The following is a 23080-nucleotide window of genomic DNA, read 5'->3' as shown; positions in this document are numbered from 1 at the left end:
AACTATGTTGACTGGATCGCCTACAAATGTGTATAATCTTATAATACAATCTCGACAGGTCACCTAAACCAACGCATTCCTTCCACAGTCCTGCAATTAAATCACTACTCCATTCACCATAGTCTTTTTCAAATCTTTTCTTCCCTCCTCCAAAGCTCCTCTGATCTCCCTATCCTCTCAGCTAAGAACTTTTGCCTCATATTTCACTGAAAAATATTCAGGTCATTAGCCAAGAGCCCCCTCCTTCCAACGTCTTTATCTTGTATTTTCCAAATGACTTCTAACATTACCTGTTTTTGATAGAGGAGATCCTATACCCTGCTGAGGTAAATCAGAAATTCCCTTTCATCTTTTCTCCTTCAGTGATTCTACCTCTTATTATCTGTCCTCTTTTTTCTTTAATCTTTCCATCTTACTACTTCCCTCCTGCCAATAAAAATGCCTTTCTCTTTTTTCCTCCATTCCTAAAAAAACCTTACTTTGATCTATGCATTCTGGTTATCATACTTTCCTCTCTTCCTCCTTCCTCGCTAATCTCCTAAAAAAAAAAAGCTATCTACAATTGATGCTACTTTCTTTCCTCACTCCTTTAAACCTCTGCAATCTGGCCTCCAGCCACATCATTCAACTGAAAGTACTCTTTCTAACAGTACCAATGATCCTTTAACCCCTTCCATCTTTGATTCGGTAACACTTTCTTGCTATTCCATGAACAGATATCTCATAGATCCCTGCACTTTCACTAGCTGTTCCCCATGCCTGGAATGCTCTCCTTCCTCATCTTTTATTCCTAGTTTCCTATGAATACCAACTTCTACAAAAAGCCTTTCTCAAGTTCTCTTAGTTCTGGTGCCTTCTTTTAATTACTTCTTATTTAGCATTCTCAGTCTTATTTCTCTACTTCTCATACCAAGCAAGGCTCAATAGCAAGAATGAATGAATTCTGTAATCATTTTTTATTTTTAGTCACATATGTTAGCTAGAGACACTTCAAAATGACATTTTTATTATAAACAACCTATACACATCTTCTATTTACTCCTAAAATACACGGTTTTCTTTTTATTTATTCAAATGGATGTAACTCATTATAATTCCTTCCTCAAAATATCTATGTCTCCTACCATAAACAATAAACATTTTTATGACACTATTGGTCACTTTAATGAATATAACATAGAATGCAGTATTCCCTATTTAGTTGGAGTATTTTACAACTTTTTCTATATAACTTTATACAGGATTATTTACATTATGTACATGGAGGAACAACAATGAGAATGACATACAAAGACAAGACAAATCATTCTTGTTCTAACATTTCCATCTTTAAAAAGTAAAAACACAGATTTAACAATTGTGAGACTGACTAAACAAAAACCTCTATGCAAGGCTTTATTAAAAAGTTCGTTTACTTGTATATCACTGATAAACTACAAAAACCTGTTAAATTTTATTGAACCCTACAGTTGTCTTCTTTGTTTTGTTCAGGTACAGTGTGTTTGCTTGGGGAATGTTTTACTTTCTTGGTTCTCATACTCTCTTTAGGGATGTCAGCAGAAGTTTTTTTTGAAAGATTATTTTCAGAAAGAGGAGATCTTGTGGTGGATTCCATGACTGTCACAAGTGATTGCACTTGGTGCTGATGGTCATCTTTTGCCTACAACAGAAATACCTTTATTTTAATATCTACAAACACTTTTGCAAAATTAAAAACACAGCAAAACAATGAATAACTTTAAATTGTCAACAATTTCTAAAACAATCTGTTCTTGTTTCTCATTTATTGAAACATAAGACTTTATCAGGGAAGAAATTAGGGGAAAAAATATGGCATAATAGAGTAGATAGTATGGTAACAGAAAAGCTTAGGACTTGGAGTCAAGTGATTTTATCTCAGTTTGAATCCTGGCTTTTCTCTGAAAAATCTATTATGTGAGACCTAGGATTCTTGACTCCCAAAGCAAATGTTGCTTCCATTACCCAATGCTGACAATAGTACATTTAAAGTTAAAACTCTAATAATTCTTTCCAGTGATTTATAAAGAATATACAAAAGACATTCTACCTAACATTAAAGTACAGGTTTTTAAAGTACTAGAAATGGTAAAGATTATATAATGTTCTTCATTTATGATTAAATATTGACAGAAAGATTTCTGTTTGATGACAATTCTCAGGAAAAGAACTTCTCCTTGTACTGATTTAGAACTTACTTTTAAAATTCAATTCAAACATTTAACATGCTAACTTCTGTTAGGTGTGCTAGAGTTTAGAACTCTGTCTTCACAGAACTCTTAATTCAAAAACTAAGAGTTTAAGAATTGTTGAATAAATTGATGAGAGGGGACAAGGATGTTAGATGGAAAGAAATAGGCCTATTTATAGATCTTATGATGAGAAAAAATGTACAAAAGGAATAATATTAATAAAAGCTATACATGATTGAATTTGAAGGCAAAAGGCCTATATATTAACCTATATATAGTATATAGGCTATATACTTTAAACATAATGGGTTATTAATAAAACTATGATTTACAGGTACCCTTTATGACAAATCAAGTCAAAAGATCAAATAATTTTTAAAAAATCTTTCCTCTGCTATACAGCTGCAACCAGTTTTTAATACAGGCAGGACAAACTATGTAGTTTATATAAAGTGAAAAGAAAAGAAATTCAAGTAATGCATATTAAAATAAAGTGCAACAGTTTTGTTAAAAGTCATCTCAGTAAGGGCACACAGTGCATTGACAAGAGCATTGAAATCAGGAATCAGTACACCTAGGTTCAAATTTTGGGCTCTGATACTACCTTGTCTGGCTTGTCAAAAAAATCTTTATGGATCTCAGTTTTCTCAACTAGATGAACTCCAAATTCCCAAACTAATTTAAATCAATTATTCTCTCTCAAACATGGCTAAGAGAGAGTTCTTAAACAAACATGGAATACAGGGGATAATCTCAAAAGATAATAAAGACAATTTTAGTTGCACAAAACTGAAAACCCTTAAACCCTGCATTGTTAAACAATCAATTAAAGTCATGTCCAATTCCTTGTGATCCTATTTAAAGGCTTTCTTGACAGATACTAGAGTAGTTTATCATTTCTTTCTCCTGCTCTTTTTCCAGTTCAGAAAACTAAGGCAAAGAAGGCTGGTTAATTGATTTGCCCAAGGTCATCTAAATAGTGAGTATCTGAGCTTAGATTTGAACTCAATCTTCTTGGCTCCTGATTCTCTATCCACTGTGCCACTTCATTGCCCTAAAGTCCTCTTTGCTGCCTTAGAAATCTCTTTCTCACCATCTCCTTTGGGAGTCTAAGGTAATGCTATTTCTTATTAACCATTTATACTTAACATTGCAGTGACCTATGTAATCAAGGATTGGTCTGTACAATAATAACAGGGCAAATTTTTCCTTAGGCTTTTTCACTGGGCTTATCTTTACTGATTTATTTACACCATGCTGTAGGAAATGTCAGACACTAAAAATCAATAAACAGTGGAACCTGAGAGCCGAGTACCTAGTTCTCCCCCAAATAACATGCACAGATCTCCAATGATTACAGACACGACCACTCTGCAGCACTAAGTTACCTTTTGTGATCTGCTGCCACCAGCTGTTGGTTTGGAGGTCTCAGCAAGATTTTCTGGCTGTCCCTTCTGTAGATTCAGAGGTGACAGCTTCTGTGCAGCAAGACGGGGGCTGGTCCTGGTTGCAAGGGTTGTTCTCCGAAAGACATAAGGGCTTGTTTTTCCTTTTGGAATATCAGCAAATCCTGCAACACAAGTTTGTTTGTTTTTTAAAATATGATTGGATTAGGGCCATTCTAATCTGGAATTGAAAACAATATTTATCTACAGAAAGGAAATAAAGTTTAGTTTTTAGGAAAAAAGCTAATTTTCATGAACATTTCACAGTGGTCATAGAACACAGCATAGGCATTTTGAGCTATGACAAAGAATTTTCTTAGAATTCTTCAAATAAGATTTTCTGTCATGACAAATTAAAAAGATGTCAAGGGTGTGTGTGTCTTTGTATTCATATATGTCTATGTGCATATGTCATGTGTACATGAAGACTCTGATCAAGGAGGCAAAAATCACCAATTGAGTCTATAAATTCTGTGCATGATTTGCTGTACTAGTTTATTAGCTATGGGCCACTGACATACTTTAGGTGAAAATATAGTCAAGGAAGAAAGAAAAATATTAAAGTAGGAGAAAAAGAGAAAAAACAAAGAGCAGAACTTGCTATTTGTGGATAGAAGATAAAAAAAATAGCCACAAATTCAAGACAGTTTGGGTAATTACATCACTGACTACCTCCAACTAAACAACAAATTGGTAACCTTTAACCTAATACCCCTACCACTGAACATAAACCTAAAGCAGCTTAATAATTTTATACCTTATGCAACAAAATATTCAAAACAAATCCTTTGGCAACGAACTGGGTACCCATACATTGTGTAATGGCTGACAATGTAATAGAATATGATCATGTTGTTTAAAAAAAAAATTTTTTTTTAAAGAATTAATGAAATGTGAAAAAAAAATTACAAGACTGGACTGAAATAATGCACAGTAAAGAAAGCAAAACCAGGGTAATATACACAAAATTAATGAAAAAAATATTTAACAAGCACTAAGAATTATGCTATACACTAGGGATACAATGAGATGAACATTTTCAGAGTAAATATAAAGTTAAAAAGCAGGCAATTGTGGGGAAAGGGGCACCAGAAGATAGGGAAAGTTGGAATTAAATTATTGTTTTAGAAGGTGATGCTTAAGCTGTATCTTAAAAAAAAAAAAAAAAAGCTAAGGTTTAAAAAAGTTAAGCATACCCCTAGACTTCAGCTTCTTAATTTGTGGTCACAACTCCATCTAGGGCCTCAGAACAATGGAGGAGACATGAAATTATGATTATCAGTAAATGTTTGATTTGTAAACCAACTTTATATACCTATATATTCAGGATCACATAAATCTTTCTCAAGGAAAAGGGATCACCAGTGAAAAAGTTTATCTGCCCTAGACAACAGTCAAACTGGCCTTCTTAATCAGTGCTCAATAGACAATGGCTGGAATGCATTCTATCATAGCTGTCTTGTGAGCTTTCTTCTTCAAGGATTAACTTAAATGCTACCATCTACAAGAATCCTTACTGCTCACAGATAAATGCTAACAGGCCCCTTGCTCCTCTCTACTATGTAGAAAGTATGAGCTTAAGGACAGGAACTGTCTCTTTTGTCTTTGTATTCCAAGGACCTATGTGCCTAGTACATGGTAGGTACAAAATAGTGATTGACTAAAAGATTTACGACTGTTCATCAAAATAACCAGTTTTCTCTTGGCCATTTGGCCACAATGAGAGTATTATTAATGTTTTTAAAGATATTTCCTGTTCTCTGATAGAATACTTTACAGTATAAACTATTTATCACTTATATCCAGTACTGAAACAAAAGAAAATGTGAAAGGCACAGTAGGGATATTAGATGGTATGATCACCAATACTCTCCCATTGGAATACCAGGTTTCTAAATGACAAGTGATCAAGATATTACTAGGTTTTATGGGGAATCCATAAATCTGAAATTCAGATAATTAAAATCTGTAGCTTTTTAATCCAAACCACTATTCTTCTTTAGTTATTTAAATCAACCTATGATTTTTTGTTTTATCTATCACAAAAAAGAAAGGAGGGGAAAAGAGTCTAGACCAATTTAAATAATCATTTACAAGTCAAAGGTCAAGTACTGATATCCACAAATGCTCTAGAGACTACATAGTTCTGTCTCATTATATAGGATTTTATTTCACACATTGAGAAAAGGCAGAAGGCAGGGAAAGACAGAAGTTATTTCAGAAGTAAAGAGTTACCTTTCTTTACAACTTCTGGGAGTCCTTCTGGTTCATAGTCAGTGTTCTCCAAGCCCCTTGAGAGGCTTATGATACCTTTTGGTGTCACTCCTTTTTTGATTCTTTTAGTAAAAGTCTCTGGTGTAGAAGGCATTGATTCTCCATCATTTTCCTTGGTGCCACAGGACCTTGGTCTCTTACTTGAAACTTTACTTTGACTAGATAATGTCTTCTTTTCAGGAACAGGATGATTTGGAGAGTGTATTGAATCAGCTGAGTTTAGCATAGGAGAATTTTGAGAGGTAACTTTTCCTTGCAAAGAACTTAGGAAAGTAACCTGTGCTTCTAACATATCTTTAGTTTTTTCTAGCTTTTCATAACTAACAAGAAGGTTGCAATATTTATCCAAGTATTCATCTGTCTCTTTATTTTTTTCTTCAATAGTTTCTTTCAGTTCTTTCACCTCAGACATCAGTTCTTCTACATTAACACCTGGGGCATTATCTATTAAAAGGAAATAGCATATCAAAATTAAGTAAATGAAGATGTTCTGATTGTTAATATAAATCATTAACATTTGCCTTAGCACAAAAATAAATTTACTAGAATACATATTAACACAGACCAGCCAAACCCTTGATTATTAAGTTTGAAAATGTAAATTTAATGGTTTGATTAAGTTTGATTCACACAAGTTTGATCTTAGCTAAACCATCTGATCTCCACTCCTAGAAAATATTTTGCCATGGCTACTTACAAAGCCAAATTAATGAGTCTGAATTTCACTCCTTATTTTACCCACACTTTCTGCAAACAGTGATAATGAACAAGGAAAAGATGAAAAGGAGAAGGAACAAATGGTCCTGAAACAGGCTCAATATCAAGTAAAATAGGACTGTCCTAAATATTACACACACACACACACACACACACACACACACACACACACACAAACACACACTCCTTCCTATAGTCTTTATTAGCTTAATGTAATACCAAAGGAATATATTCTTCAGTGATCATGGCCATACATAAAATCTTGTTCAACTGTGTCATGGATGTAGGGATGGGCTACATGAATGTTTTAGAAGGCAAAGTTGTTCACAGTAGTGATTCTAATTTTGTCATTAAATATAGGATAAAATTTTAATCAACTCACTATTTCCACAAATTACCATAAAATAAAATTTCCCTGATCTTGTTATTCCCTCAGACTACTGTCTTTTATTTACCCTAACTTCTCTACAATGTCACATTTTGTCTTCCTCTTTACTCATATTTCACTACCTTTCATCATTCTCACCTGGTACAACAGAAGCTGTCCCTTCCTCAACGGTCTCTGCCTCCAATTTTACCTTCTTCAATATATTCTTATTTGCAAAATAATTTTCTTAAAGCATAGGTCTGACCCCATGACTCTCATGCTCAAAAATCCCTAAAGATTTGTTACCAAACTAACTGTATTTTAGGGTGAACCCCTGAAGGGCAATTAGGTTATATGACATGTTCAGGTCACATAGCTAGGAAGTATTAAGTGTCTGAGATCACATTTGAACTCAGGTCCTACTAATTTTAGGGTCAGTGCTCTATCTACTTCGCCATCTAACTGCCTCCAACTATACTGCTCAGTATGAAATCACAGTGCTTCCCTTCATTAACTATACATTTCAGGCTAACAAGGTTAATAAGCTACAACATCCAACATATACCTTAAGTCTGTTCTCTATGTATTTGAACAAATAGAAAGCATTACTCCCTTCTATGTATTCACATTCTGAAATCTTCATCCCTTAAGGAAGTCTTCCTTGATGAAAGAATCCTCTCCTCCAATTTTCTTTTAACACTTAGTATAGTATATCTTACCTCATCTATGAGACTCTCTACTGTGCAGTGTACTTTATTTTATATATATATATATATATATATATATATATATATATATATATATATATATATAAAACATGCAAGATTCCCCCTCCTCAGGCTGAAAGCTCCTTAAAAGGCAGACAAGATGTGACTTTTCATCCTTGTTTCCCAGAACAATGTGTGCACAAATTGAAGTGCTAGTAAATATATATTATATGTGAAGTTATTACAGCATGAAAAATGTGGTTCCCTCTTAATAGCAAATTTGAAAGCAAAATTTGAAATTCGGAAGAATATAAATTGACATGTATCTAAAATACCACCATATTTCAAAAATAAAAGCATTCCCTGTTAAAAAAAAAATAATAATAAAATTCTGGTTATTATTCCTCTTAATTAGTGCTTACTTTGTTTCTGATTCTCTTGAAGAGCTTCAAAGCCAGTAATTTCTTTCTGTAATGCTTCCTTTTCATTCTCCAGCTGTTTACAGGTTTTGATCAACAACTGTATTTTTCCTCTAGCATTTTCATTTTCCTTCTTCAACTGAGTTACATATTTCATATTATCCACCTACAAAACAAAAACATTCCAACTATAATGAAAATTCACATTTTATGGTTTGTGAAACCACTCACTTTTAGGCAGGAAAACTGAAATAACAATTAACTTGGTTGATAACATAATACCATTTGTGTGAATAAGTCAAAGCTGGTTCTCTCTCCTATTCAGTTGTTTTCTATATTTAGTAAGTTTCTTAAACTTCGGGTCAGAACCCCTATATGATTTCAACTGAATTTGGGGGTTAGAAAATTATGATTTATTATATCAGTAATTTTTTTTATTTCTAAACCTATTTTATGTACCTATAATATCCATAAAAATATAACTACGATGAAACTAAAAGAATTGATTTAACAATAACTTAAGAAGAAAGTTACTGGCATATCACAAGCAACTGATTGAGAAGCTATGTTCATTATCTTCTAATTCAATTCCACCACTCCTTAATCTCCTTTCAAGAGAACTCTGGGAGAAAGGCTGACTAAACACATGTCTACACATGTGCACAGATTGGAAAAGATAGCTAGTCATTTATCAGTATTTTCAGCAACACAGCCAGTGACTTCAATAGTAGTATCTCTGAGTAGGAGTTATTTATAAAATTAAATGAAAAGCAGAAAACATTTAACTTCAACACTGTAAATTCAATATAAAGCAAATACTTGCATTAAGTGTCATTATATCATTAATGTCCCTAAAATGTATCTTAACATAAGCTGAATAGTATTGTGGAAAATACCTTGGTTTTCTTCAATTCTTCTAAAATCTTACTAGTAGATTTCAAAGAATTAGTTAATTCTTCTTTATTGGACTTTAAAATCTCCATCTCTGACTTGTGTAAGCTGAGATCCTGGTCTTTACAAATTAATTTCTCCTGATATGCTTCAATTTCCATTTCATGCTAAGAAAGATAAAATATAATTTTGGTCAACATCTCACAGTCCAAATAAAACAAAGCATCATTTCATGAACTGGAATTCTGGGCTTCAGAATTATAAGCTCTACAGTGAACATACAGAACTCTAAGGATCCCCTCAATAAACAGGAAAATGCACACACTCCCCCAGAATAAATAGTTCTTATTGGGGGCAGCTAAGTGAGGCAGTGGATAGAGCACCAGCCTTGAATTCAGGAGGAACAGAGGTCAAATCTGGTCTCAGACACTTAACACTTCCTAGCTGTGTGATCCTGGGCAAGTTACTTAACCCCAGCCTCAGAAAAAAAAAAAAAAAAAAGAAAAAAAAAAAAAACCAAATAGTTTTTATCAATATATTATGGGAAAGATGGGATGTATACACATATATATTTGCAAACATTTATAATCTCTTACTCACTTCCCCCTTCAATTGAAAAAAAAAAAAGAAAAAAGAAAAAATACATTTTAAACACATATACATAGTATAGTTAAACAAATTCCCATTTTGTCCATATCCAAAACCTTATGTCTTGTTCTACATTTTAAGTCCATCATTTCTTTCTGTAAGAGAGGCAATGCAACACAGGAGATAGAAAGTTTCACTCAGAATTAGAAAGACCTTAACATGTCACACTTCCAAAATATAATGACTATGAGATCTTGGGCAAATCAAGCAACCTTTCAGGACAATCCCCACTACTATACTTTGTAGAGAAGTTGACAATCTACCTTAATTAGGAAAATCCCTCACTGAAAGATATTTCACCATTAAAATCAGAGCTCTGAACTGACTAAATTAAAATAAATTAAAAAGCATAATATCTGGACCATCTCAGACTTAGAGATTAAAGACATCTCAGAGATTATCTATGTCAACCTAGAAGTAACCAGAAAAATATCTTTGCATCAAGTTTAACTGCTAAAGCTCTTAAAATCCAAGATATATAACAAACTAAGACCATTTACCAAAGAATGTGTCAAGTAATTCTCAAGGAAAGAAATAAAAGCCAGATGAAAAAAGGCTCCAAATCCAAACTGGAGAAATTAAAATTAAGGCATTTCTAAAGTTCCACCTAATACCCATCAGAGTGGCAAAGATGACCACAAAGAAAAATGATAAATGATGATGGAGCTAAAAAAACAAAAACAAGGGGCAGCTAGGTGGCGCAGTGGATAGAGCACCAGCCCTGAAGTCAGGAGGACCTGAGTTCAAATCTGATCTCAGACACTTCCTAGCTGTGTGACCCTGGGCAAGTCACTTAACCCCAATTGCCTCAGCAAAAACAAACAAACATACTAATGTCTTCCTGATAGAACTATGTATTGCTAAAATCACTCTTGAAAGCAATATAGAATTATACCCCAAAGTCACTACCCTTTGATTTATTTATACCAATACTAGGCAGACACCTCCAAAAGATCAAAGAAAATGAAAAAGGACCCATACACACACATTTATAGCAGCTCTTTTCATAGTAGCAAAAACTGGAAACTAAGGGAATGATCAATCACCTTTTGAGAAAGAGCTAAACAAACTATAGTATATGATTGTAATATTATTAGACATAAGAATAATGAAATAGACAGTTTCACAGGAGACTAGGGAGATTCTTATGAACCAATAAAACTAAGAATAATTTATACAATAACTATAAATTTTTTTTAAATGTTGGAAGTCTTTGTAACTCTGATAAATGGAAAGACAAATCAAAATTGCACAAGAACAAAAATGGAGCATATGGCCCAAGTCATGTCAGAGATGATGGAGTTAAAATAGAGTAAAATACATATACATTTTTTATTTTTTTGGTCTTAGCTAGAAGGATAACTTGATCAGTACTGCTTGATTACACATATTTGCTAGTTAGAAAAATGGCAAAATTAAATTAAAAACAAAACCAAGTTGTTACATCAAGGTTTAGTTGGAAAACTATAATAAGGAAAGTGATCAATCAATTTTACTTTAGATAGGAATTGTTTTCCTTATAAAGGACTAAAACCTATTTTCTTATAATTCCATAGATAACTATGAGAGAAAGCAACAATATTACTCTATCATCTAGGAAGATATCTTCAATCTACGTGTTATATCCCCCAACTGAAACTTTTTACCTTTTTGTTTGCTTCCTTGAGTAAAGCTTCATATTTTTTATTGGCATCCTCAAGCCTACACTGATAATCTGATATTTCATCTTTTGATTTTCCTTCTCTTTCCTTCAGTTCTTTTTGTAAACACTCCAAACTCTTCTTCAGTTCACACTTTTCCAAAATTAGCTCATCCAGCTGCATCTAAATGCAAAAATGGTATTTAACAATTTTATCATTTTTTTAAATTAAAAAATTAAATTAAATTTAAAAAAACCTTAAGCATGAAAAAGAATAAGTAAATAGCCATGAAATGCAAACTTCTGAAGGGAAAAAAATTTGCCAAGGAACATAAGCAAAAACCTAGTAGTATGTTATAATTTTTTTTTATAAAAAATGATTAAATCTGAGCCAATATTACATGTCAATTAACATATCACAACAAAATTTTTATATTATTTTATGTCAGAGGAAGCTGTCAGTTAAATATGTAAATAATATGACTATAATAGTAAGCCATGGACATTTTTTTCAATTCAATGTTCATCATCCACCTTGACATCTTAGTTATGTCCTCTTAGTCACTTTGAATAACAAACAACAATATATAAGCTAGTATTTTATTTTCAAAGTTTAGAAAATTCAGTGAATTTGGGAAAATTGTGTCTATCTTTTGCAAGAACACATTTACTTGATTGACACTGTCAGAGAATTACTTGCACCAAATAAGAAATTCCTGAGATAAGTAGAAAAATTATTCCTTAATACTTGAATGTTTTAATTCTTAAACATTTTGAAATGAAAGCATACATGAATTGCTTTTATATGTGTAAATATAATTTTAAACTTTGCTTGATGACTCGAGGTTATTTTGTATATCAAAATAAGAATGCTTTTAGAAATTGGAATAAAGAGGTATTACCCCTGAACAAAATGACCATAAACAGCTGAGCTTTCACAGCTATGTTTTCTTCAACTGTAAGTGACCTTTATGTCTATCGTTCATGATACTCCAACTTTTAACCTGAATTAAGCAAAGAAACTATTAAGATTACTAGAACTGTATAAAAAATGAAATTTCACATCCGTCAAGAGGCACCAAGAGTTCTCCCCTAAGAGACAGTAAATTAAATTCTTCTTAAATTTATTTCTTGTAGAGTTTTAATTGGATTGAAGAATAAATAGAAATAACCATTCAGCAGCTGACATTGGCTTACAGTGTTAAGATTTGAAAAACACTTTACATTCACTATCTCTTTTGGGCTTCTAAGCAGATTTGATAAATACCATTAACTCCATTTTTAAAAAATGAGAAGGTAGAGAAATCTAATCAAAAGATGGACTGGATATCACTGAATTTGAAAGCAATGGTTTTAAATATGTTTTATTTATCAAAAAAGGCCTCCTAAATAGTAAAGAAAGCTTTATTAACTTGAAATTATTTGAATTATATTTCAGTATTTCAGAAAGTAACTTACTTTATGCTTCTCTGCTTCTGCTTCTGTAATTTTTACATGATCAGTAAATCTGTTCTTCTCTCCAGTATATTCTTCTTGCAAAACTGTCATCTTTTGCATCACCTCATTCGTTTCCTTCTTCAGGAGAACTTCATTATGTGTCATTTTATTTATCTAAAATAGAAGTTTTTATTCATCTCCTAAATAATGCTTATGTAATATTTGGATTTTTAAACAAATTAACTACATAATCTGGATATTTATTTTACCTTTAAAATTATAATATTAACTTGATAAATTCTTACCTTATTAAACCATTCTAATAATTTTCAAAGGCCACTAAAACATTCTTTCCTTCTCATTAAAGATTTAACAGAAAACAACAGAGGAATATCAAAAGATACAATAGTATCTTCAAATCTTTCACAAACATACCAATACAAATACCAGCAACTTTACTGAAAAGATAGAACTAAAAATACTCTATGAAACAACTTCTTGGATTTAATCAGCTCTAGATTTATTGCTAATTTCCATTATGTGTTATCTAAAAGAAATATCCTACTAGAAAACCTGTGTAAGAGCACTATCTTTAGTACACTTAGTTTTAAAAATAAATCCAGGCTAACAATACAGAAAAGCCCTAAAGTGCTTTAAGTAAAAGGAGGTATAGACAGTGGATAGAGAACTGTCCCTGGAGTCAGAAGGACCTGAATTCAAATACAAACCTCAGAAATACAAATACAACCTCAGAAGCTTAACACTTAACACTGAGTCACCTTGGGCAAATCACTTAATCCTTGCAAAAAAAAAAAAAAGGGGGGGGGGGGAGGGGGTGTTCATAATTGAATTTTTTTGATTTACTAGTTCCATGTTTTAACCCTTGCTGTAAAAAAAGAAAAAAGCATTAGATGTCTACTGTGCATCCATGGCACTGTGCTAGTCACTGGTCATATAAAAATGAAAACCAATATAATCATTTTCAAGGACTATACACAATAGTTTAGGGAGTCAAAGAAACATTTACACATGAAAGTAGGGATTTTTTTTTTATAAAGCTTTATATTTTCAAACTATACGAATATAGTTTTCAACATAAACCTTTGCAAAACTTTTGAGTCCCAAATTTTTTTCTCTCTCTTTTCCCCCAACTTCCTCCCTTAGATGGCAAGTAATCCAATATATGTTAATTGTGTTCAATTCAGAAAAACAGGTTGTAAAGAAGAATAAAGAGTAAGGAGAGATTAAAAAAATTAAGGAAGCAAGCAACACTTCTAGCAAGGGAGGAGAGAAAAAGAATACATTTATATAGCTCCTACTACGTGCCAGGCACCATGTTAACTGCTTTTTACAAAGAGTTTATAAATATTATTTTATTTGATCTTCACAAACAACATAGAGGGTAAATATTATTTTCACTTTACCGTTCTGAAAATAAGCAAACAGTGGTTCCATGATTGCCCACATTCCTATAACTAGCATTTGAGGCCAAATTTGATGTCAAGTCTTCCTGACTCCAGGAAGTTTGATTAGAGGCAATTATTAAACTACCACCAGAAGCCTCCAGCAAAAGGAGGTAGAGAACAAAGGTAAAAAGGAATTGAGAGGTCACAATGACAAAACTTTATGAAGGTAATAACACAGAGTTGAGCAGTGCAGTAAGATTTCAATAGGTAAAAACATAGAAGAAATCTCTTCTTTTCACATAAGACAGCCTGAATGAACACAAGGAAAGATACAAATAGGAATTCATCTGGAAATAGCTCAGTGTGGCTAAAAAATCCAAAGCATGAAGGGAATAATGTTTAGGAAATAAAGCTCTACAATAATATAATCAACCTTCTTTCTTGTTTTAATAATAAAAACATATTGAACATAATGTTTTTTTAGATGATTAAGTATCACGAACCCAAGGTCTGCATTCTGAACATCAATTCCTAAAATAGAATTTTGTGAAGGCAGAAGGCTTAACAGACTAGGCAAAAACCATCCTAATACTAAAACATATATCTGATTTAAGTTGTCTTATAGTAACTAGTCTCTCCTAAAAAGCAGAATAATGCATCAAATGTTTTCATCAAATTTAATTTTATTATAACTCTGGTAGATGTCAATAGATATTACTTGATGTCAAGAGTAGATACTTCCATCCATAATGCTCTCAATGCCTCTACAATCCCTCAACTTTGAAATCACACAAATATAGATTCTCATGATGATCTATATTATGAACACAAAACAGCCAAGTAGTAGAGAGATGACAGGACAGTCAGGATTACATTCAGGTTTTGCCTCTGATATATATTGACTTTATGAAACTGGGAAAGTCACTTGATCTTTCAACAGCCCACTTTAAGACTAAGACTAGAAGTTGCAAAAGGGTTACCATCTGCATTGGTAAAAGTTTCCACATTGGAAGTTCCTTACACCAATGTAATCTTATGTCTAAACAAAATTTTTAAATTACATATACTAGTTTGCAAGTTTTATATTCTGGACTGCTTTTACACCATTATTCAAAATTGTCAATTTAAAAAACTTTCAAAGTACTCTGTTCAAATAAACCTATGAAATACCTACAAAGTTGCAAATAGCATAATTCACTTTTACAAAATTTACCTTTTCAAGAAGAGATGAGTTTTCCCTCTTTGTCAACTCAAGTTCCTTCTCCAGATTTGCATATGAACATTGCAAAGCTTCTAAACTGTCATACAAAGTTTCATTTTTGGACAGTTCTTGAATCTTTTCTTGTAATTCCACTATAAGATTTTTCAGCTGTAATTTTTCTTTCTCCCAGAGTTGCTGCTGTGACTCCATCTGGGTCAGCAGAGAGGAGAGCTTTCTATAGTCTTCAACTTGTTTTTGAAGGATTCTGTTTTCTTCAGTCTCCTTCTCTAATTTTTGTTTGTTGTTTTCCGTTTCTTGAATAAGGTCATTCATAGAAGATTGCAGCAAAGCATTATTATTTTTGTTCTCTTCAAGTTGTTGCAGCAAATGAATTTTCTCATTTTTTAGACAGTCCACTTGACAATTTAGATCCTGCTCATTAACTTTACATATATTGTGTTCTTCATGTAAGTCCTCTATTTTCTTATTTAGATCATTCAATTGTTTTTGAAGCAAATCTACTTTATGGTTGGATTCTTCTTTAAGTTTTCTCTTTTCCTCTTCTTTTTTTTCAAGTAGGCTTTCAAAAGAAACATTTAACATTTTCAGTTCTGCCATTTGACCCTGCTTTTCTTGTAGTTCTTTCAAAATGTTTTCTTTGTCTGATGATAAGGAAACAACTTCAGTCTCCAAACATTTTAGGTTTATGGTCATCTCTTCTAATTCACAAATGCGACTTTGTTTTTCTTTCAGCTCCTTTAACATGCTTTCCTTTTCTGACCTTAAAGAAGCAATTTCAGGTTCCAAAGATCTTAGACTTTTGGTCAAATCTTCTAAATCAGACACCTGACCCTGCTTTTCTTGTAGTTCTTTCAAAATGTTTTCTTTTTCTGATGATAAAGAAGTAACTTGGTTTTCCAAACATTTGAGGTTTTTAGTTGATTCTTCTAATTCACACAGCTTCTTCAACAGATTTTCTTTTTCTGAAGTTAAAGAAGCAACTTCAGACTCCACGCACTTTAGACTTTTGGTCAACTGTTCTAATTCAGATATTTGACTCTGTTTTTCTTCTAACTCCTTTAACATGCTTTCCTTGGTTAACCTTAAGGAAATGATTTCAGTTTCCAAACATTTTAGACTCACGTTGATCTCTTCTAATTCACAAATATGATACTGTTTTTCTTGTAAATCTTTCAACATACTGTCTTTTTCTGACTTTAAAGCAGCAAGTTCATTCTCCAAACATTTTAGGTTTTTGGTCATCTCCTCTAATTCACAAATATGGCTTTGCTTTTCTTCCAGCTCCTTTGACATACTTTCTTTTTCTGACCTTAAAGAAGCAATTTCAGGTTCCAAAGACCTTAGATTTTTGGTCAAATCTTCTAAATCAGACACCTGACCCTGCTTTTCTTGTAGTTCTTTCAAAATGTTTTCTTTTTCTGATGATAAAGAAACAACTTGGTTTTCCAAACATTTGAGGTTTTTAGTTGATTCTTCTAATTCACACAGTTTCTTCAACAGATTTTCTTTTTCTGAAGTTAAAGAAGCAACTTCAGACTCCACGCACTTTAGACTTTTGGTCAACTGTTCTAATTCAGATATTTGACTCTGTTTTTCTTCTAACTCCTTTAACATGTTTTCTTTTGCTAACCTTAAGGAAACAATTTCAGTTTCCAAACATTTTAGACTCACGTTGATCTCTTCTAATTCACAAATATGATACTGTTTTTCTTGTAAATCTTTCAACATACTGTCTTTTTCTGACTTTAAAGCAGCAAGTTCATTCTCCAAACATTTTAGGTTTTTGATCATCTCCTCTAATTCACAAATGTGGCTTTGCTTTTCTTCCAGCTCCCTTGACATACTTTCTTTTTCTGACCTTAAAGAAGCAATTTCAGGTTCCAAAGACCTTAGATTTTTGGTCAAATCTTCTAAATCAGACACCTGACCCTGCTTTTCTTGTAGTTCTTTCAAAATGGTTTCTTTTTCTGATGATAAAGAAGCAACTTGGTTTTCCAAACATTTGAGGTTTTTAGTTGATTCTTCTAATTCACACAGCTTCTTCAACAGATTTTCTTTTTCTGAAGTTAAAGAAGCAACTTCAGACTCCACGCACTTTAGACTTTTGGTCAACTGTTCTAATTCAGATATTTGACTCTGTTTTTCTTCTAACTCCTTTAACGTGTTTTCTTTTGCTAACCTTAAGGAAACAATTTCAGTTTCCAAACATTTTAGACTCATGTTCATCTCTTCCAATTCACAAATATGATACTGCTTTTCTTGTAAATCTTTCAACATAGTTTCTTTTTCTGACTTTAAAGCAGCAAGTTCACTCTCCAAACAATTCAGGGTTTTAGTCATCTCTTCTAATTCACAAATGTGACCTTGTTTTTCTTGCAACTCCTTCAACATATTTTCTTTTTCTAATCTTAAAGCAGCAACTTCAGTCTCCAAACATTTTAGATTTCTGGTCTTCTCTTCTAATTCACAAATGTGGTCTTGTTTTTCTTGCAATTCTTTCAACATGCTTTCTTTTTCTGACCTTAAAGATGCAACTTCAAGTTCAAAACATTTTAGGTTTGTAGTTATTTCTTTTAATTCACAAATGCTACTTTCTTTTTCTTGCAACTCCTTCAGTATGTTTTCCTTTTCTGACCTTAAAGAAGTAACTTCAGGTTCTAAAGACCTTAGACTTTTGGTCAACTCTTCCAGATCAGACACTTGACCCTGCTTTGCTTGAAGTTCTTTCAAAATACTTTCTTTTTCTGATAATAAGGAAACAACATCATTTTCTAAGCACTTTATATTTTTAGTTGATTCTTCAAGTTCACACAGCTTCCTCAACAGATTTTCTTTTTCTGATGTTAGAGAAGCAAATTCAGTTTCCAAACACTTTAGGCTTTTGGTCAACTGTTCAAATTCCGTCACTTGACTCTGCTTTTCTTCCAACTCTTTTGACATGCTCTCTTTTGCTAACCTTAAAGAAACAACTTCAGTTTCCAAGTATTTTAGGCTTATATTCACCTCTTTTAGTTCACAAATTTGATCACGTTCTGCTTGTAATTCTTTCAACATGTGGTCTTTTTCTGATTTTAAAGAAGCAACTTTAGATTCCAAACTGCTTAGATTTTTGGTCAATTCTTCCAATTCAGACATTTGACTCTGCTTTTCCTGTAACTCCTTTAATGTGTTTTCTTTTTCTGACTTTAAGGAAATCATTTCACTTTCTAAACATTTTAACTTTATTGTCATTTCTTCTAACTCACAGGTTTGATCTTGCTTTTCTTGTAGTTCCTTCAACACATCTTTGTTTTCTGACTTTAATAAAACAACTTCAGTTTCCAAGACTTTTAAGTTTGTGGTCAACCCTTCCAATTCATACACCTGACTCTGCTTTTCTTGTAATTCCTTTAACATATTTTCTTTTTCTAACCTTAAGGAAACAACTTCAGTTTCCAAACATTTTAAGTTTATGGTCAGGTTTTCTAATTCAGACACTTGATCTTGTGTTTCTTGTAGGTCTTTCAAAACATTTTCTTTTTCTAACTTTGTACTGATCAGTTCTGAATCTAAGCATTTTAGAATTTGGACTAATTCTCTTAATTCAAAAACTTGATAATGATTTTCTTGTAATTCCCGAAGTGTATTTTCTTTTTCTGACCTTAAGAGGGCAAGTTCTGTTTCCAAACATTTTAAGGTTTTGATCGACTCTTCTAACTGGCAAACCTGATCTTGTTTTTCTTTTAATTCTTTCAATATATTTTCTTTTTCTGATCTTAAGGCAACAACTTCTGTTTCTACACATTTTAAACTTTCAATCAATTCTTTTAATTCATATAATTGATCTTGATTTACTTGCAGTTCTTTCAACGCATTGTCTTTTTCTAATCTTAAGGAAACAACTTCAGTTTCTACACATCTTAAAGTTTTAGTCAATTCTTCTAATTCAGACACTTCACTCTGCTTTTTTTGTAATTCTTTCAATATACTTTCTTTTTCTGACCTTAAAGAAGCAACTTCAATTTCCAAACACTTTAGGGATTTGGTCAACTCTTCTAATTCAGATACTCGATATTGCTTTTCTTTTAGTACTTCATTTGATATGGATTCTTTTTCTTCCCTCAAAGCCACAAGTTCAGATTCTAAACATTTTATGGTTTGGGTCAATTTCTCTAATTCCATCAGGTGATTTTCTCCCTGGTTTTTAGACATGTTTTCTTTTTCTTCCCTTAGAGCTACAACCTCCATCTCCAAAGATTTCAGGTTATTGGACAACTTTTCTAATTGGTGACTACTATTTTCTTGTAATTGAATAGATAGGTCTTTTTCTAAGCTTACAGAAGCATAAGTCTCCACACTGTTTTCAAGTAATGCTTCTAACTCATACATTCGAGTTTGATTTTCATGAAGTTCTTTTAACATATTTTCTTTTTCAGACCTTAAGGCAAAAATTTCTGTTTCCATTAATTTCAGATTGTTATTTCTCTCTTCAAATTCAACCACTTTACTTTGTTTTTCTTGTAGCAGTGCTTTTGATAAATTTTCTTTTTCTAAGTTTAAGGCAAAAAGCTCTGTTTCCAAATGTTTTAGTGTTTGATTCGATGCCTCTAATTCAGATAACCTATTTTGCTTTTCTTGTAGTTCATTCAGCATATTTTCTTTTTCTAACCTTAAAGTGACAAGCTCAGACTCTAAACATTTGGAAGTTTTGGCCCACTCTTCTAATTCAGAAGCTTGCTCCAGAGATTCTTGAAAGTTTTTCAACAGGTTTCCTTTTTCTGAAATTGAAGTTACATCTCCAGGTTCTTTATATCTGAGGTTCTGGACCAACTCTTCTAATTCAGACACTCGATTTTCCTTCACTTGTAGTTCTTTCAAAGCAATTTCTTTTTCTGACTTTAAAGCAACAAGCTCTGATTTTAAACAGTTTAAAGTTTGAATCAAATTTTCTAATTCAAACCCCTGACCTTTATTTTTTTGTATTCCTTTCACTATATTTTCTTCTGACCTTAGAGAAAAAACTTCACTTTCAACAAATTGTAAGTTTGCAGCTAACTGTTCCAATTGAGATACTTGATCTTGCTTTTCTTGCAACTCTTTCAATATATTTTCTTTTTCTGCCCTTAAAGCAATAATTTCTGTATTATTTTCTGACCTTAAAGCAAATAATTCTAATTCTGAACATTTTAATCCTTTAGTTAATTCTTCCATTTGTGTTTTCAGTGTTTCTAACTCAGACTTTGTATTCTCAGCATCTAGAATCACTGCTTCTTGATTTTCTTCTGACATCTGCAATTCTCTTTCAAGTGCTTCAATTTTGTCCTTAAATGAGTCAGCATTACGTTCACTTTCTTTTAACTTTTCTAAAACATAGTGTTTCTTCTTTTCATCAGCTTCTATGCGGATTTTTAGCTTTTCTATACCAGTTTTCAGCTGATGTACTTCTTCTTGTGTTGAATTCAATCTTGCTGCAATCTCTCCTTTCTCAATTAGAGAACTCTCCAAAACCTTAGAAAGGTTTACATTTTCTGCTTCTGATTCACTCAACTTAGATTTCAGGTTCTCTAATTCTCTTATCAGAAACTCTTTTTCATTGGTCAGTTGACCAATTTCATGTTTCAAGTCATCTTTTATCAAACTAAGGTTCTGTGTATCTTTTTCTAAATTCTGTAGCTGCTCTTGGAGATCTTCTTTGTCTTTTAATAGTTGGTTTACATGACAAGTCATAGACTGAAGGAGTTGTGTTTTGTCTCTTATCTCAGACTCCATTATTTCTACATGTTGCAGGGATTCCCTTTGACTTGCCTCTAACACTTCAATTTTTTCCTTCAATTTTTCACATATTTCTTCTATTTGCATTTTTGCCTTTAATACAATGTCAAGTTCTCCACTAAGGTGGTTTTTCTCAGCAATAACCAGAGAAAGTTGTTCTTCAAGATTGGACACCACTTTCTGTTTGTTATCATTATCTTTTTCTAAACTCAGATTCCTTCTTTGAAGTTCTTCCAAGTCACCTTCAATGGAGATGGCATGATTCTCAATGTTAGTCTTTTCAGATTTTACCCTCTTCAATTCATTTTCAATTTCAAGAAATTGTTCTTTCCAATCTTTATTCATCATTGCTACGTTTTCTTCAATATCTATATTATCTGTGAATATAACTTTCTCTGGATTTGAACCAAAATTTATGTTTTCCAAAGATGTTACTCTCTGAAGTAATTCATGATTATTGTAAGAGAGGGATTCTAATTTGGCACTTAGATCTGATTTTTCTTTTTGAAGTTCCTGAATTACTTTTTCTAATTCTGAACATTTGCGTATCTTAGCAGTTAATTCAGTCTTTTGTATGTCCAACTCATAGTCTAATTCTTTGATTTCACTGAGCAAGCTGTCAACTTTTTTATTACTTTCCTCTATGCCACGGATTAACTTCAAGTTTTCATTTGAAGTCTCTTTCAATTTCATTTGTAGATTCTGAATGAGCACCTGATTCTCTAGGAAATCCATGGCTACTGTAGTATCATTACTAGAAAATGATATTTCATGAATACATTCAGAATTATTTAGGGTTTTATCTAATGGATTTCTATATTCATTTTCTAAGTTCAATTTCCTAGAACATACAGCTGCAGAGCTGACACCATCATTTTCAGCTATTTTCTCAGATTCCAAATATAAGGCTGGCTGAACATTTTGCTCACAAATGTGCAGTCTGTCACTCTTAATTATCTTTTCATCAGTGAATGAAATGCGTTCTTCTGAGTTATCTGAGACTTTGTTATCTTGGTCATTCTTAATTGCCTGTAATTACAAAATACCAAAAAGAAAGTGTTTTATTTTTCACAAATGAATACAGAAGTAAGATAAAATTTAATTTCTAGATATATTTTACCACCATAAGGAAGTTTAAAATACCACTTTCCTCCTCTTCACCTCCCAAAATGGTCCTCAGATTTCCTTTAGGAGTCTCTTTAAATCTACATAAATGTTATCTTTTGATTTACGGTACTTAATTATATTCTATCTATATCAGATACAATTGAGATAGGTTGTAAATATTAATAGTAAAATAAAATTTTCCTTTTCCTGTCAAAAAAAAAAAAAAAAAATGGTAAATTCCAACCAATGCATATTTCACTTAGCAGGTATTGCTGTAACTTTTTTTTTTTTTTTTTTTTTTTAGATTTCAGGTATTGAAACAAAAAAAAATCAATGTATCTAAAGGTATCTAAAAATCAAAGTATATCTAAATAATAATTAATCAATGAAGGAAAGATATGTTTTAAAGCAATAAGAACTAAATCAGGTATGTCACAATAACTCATTAGGCCAAAAGTTTTCAAATACATATACTAATTATAAGGACATTTTTTAATTGCTATAATTCTAAAATATATTATTATTGCTGAAAAGTGACTGGAAGGGTCAACTCCATCATGTAATTTTGTATTATCATGACAAATTTATAAAAGAACACATTTCCTAACATTGTTAACCAAGATCAATTAACAATTGTCAGTATTATTTTTAATCACATTTGCACAAAATATATTATTAAATCTTCATTTTATGAAGTTGAACATCTCATAATGTTCAACCAGTCACTTAGAAGATATTAAATAATCATCACTGATGTAATCTACCAAATGATTCAAAAATATTTTTCTTCACAGGAAATCTTATCAGGGAAACAATAATTAGGCAAGATATGCTTATAGA

General features: G+C 32.0%; 1 protein-coding gene across 2 annotated transcripts in view; it reads right to left on the bottom strand.

The window, feature by feature from the left end:
- Nucleotides 1–937: 937 nt before the first annotated feature.
- Nucleotides 938–23080, bottom strand: part of CENPF (centromere protein F) — a 71098-nt gene continuing 48955 nt past the window's right edge. For both annotated transcript variants that reach the window (XM_074309150.1, XM_074309151.1), the window contains 8 exons: nucleotides 15374–22162; nucleotides 12776–12928; nucleotides 11325–11501; nucleotides 9036–9197; nucleotides 8143–8305; nucleotides 5891–6373; nucleotides 3599–3780; nucleotides 938–1660 (listed from right to left, as the gene is read on the bottom strand). In XM_074309150.1, the coding sequence (XP_074165251.1) occupies nucleotides 1454–1660; nucleotides 3599–3780; nucleotides 5891–6373; nucleotides 8143–8305; nucleotides 9036–9197; nucleotides 11325–11501; nucleotides 12776–12928; nucleotides 15374–22162 (8316 nt within the window). In that variant the 3' untranslated portion in view covers nucleotides 938–1453. The remainder of the gene's footprint in view (nucleotides 1661–3598; nucleotides 3781–5890; nucleotides 6374–8142; nucleotides 8306–9035; nucleotides 9198–11324; nucleotides 11502–12775; nucleotides 12929–15373; nucleotides 22163–23080) is intronic.

This window comes from Sminthopsis crassicaudata, chromosome 4 (assembly GCF_048593235.1).
Source record: "Sminthopsis crassicaudata isolate SCR6 chromosome 4, ASM4859323v1, whole genome shotgun sequence".
NCBI classification, from domain to species: Eukaryota; Metazoa; Chordata; class Mammalia; order Dasyuromorphia; family Dasyuridae; genus Sminthopsis; species Sminthopsis crassicaudata.
This window is presented reverse-complemented; position numbering and strand designations above follow the sequence as displayed.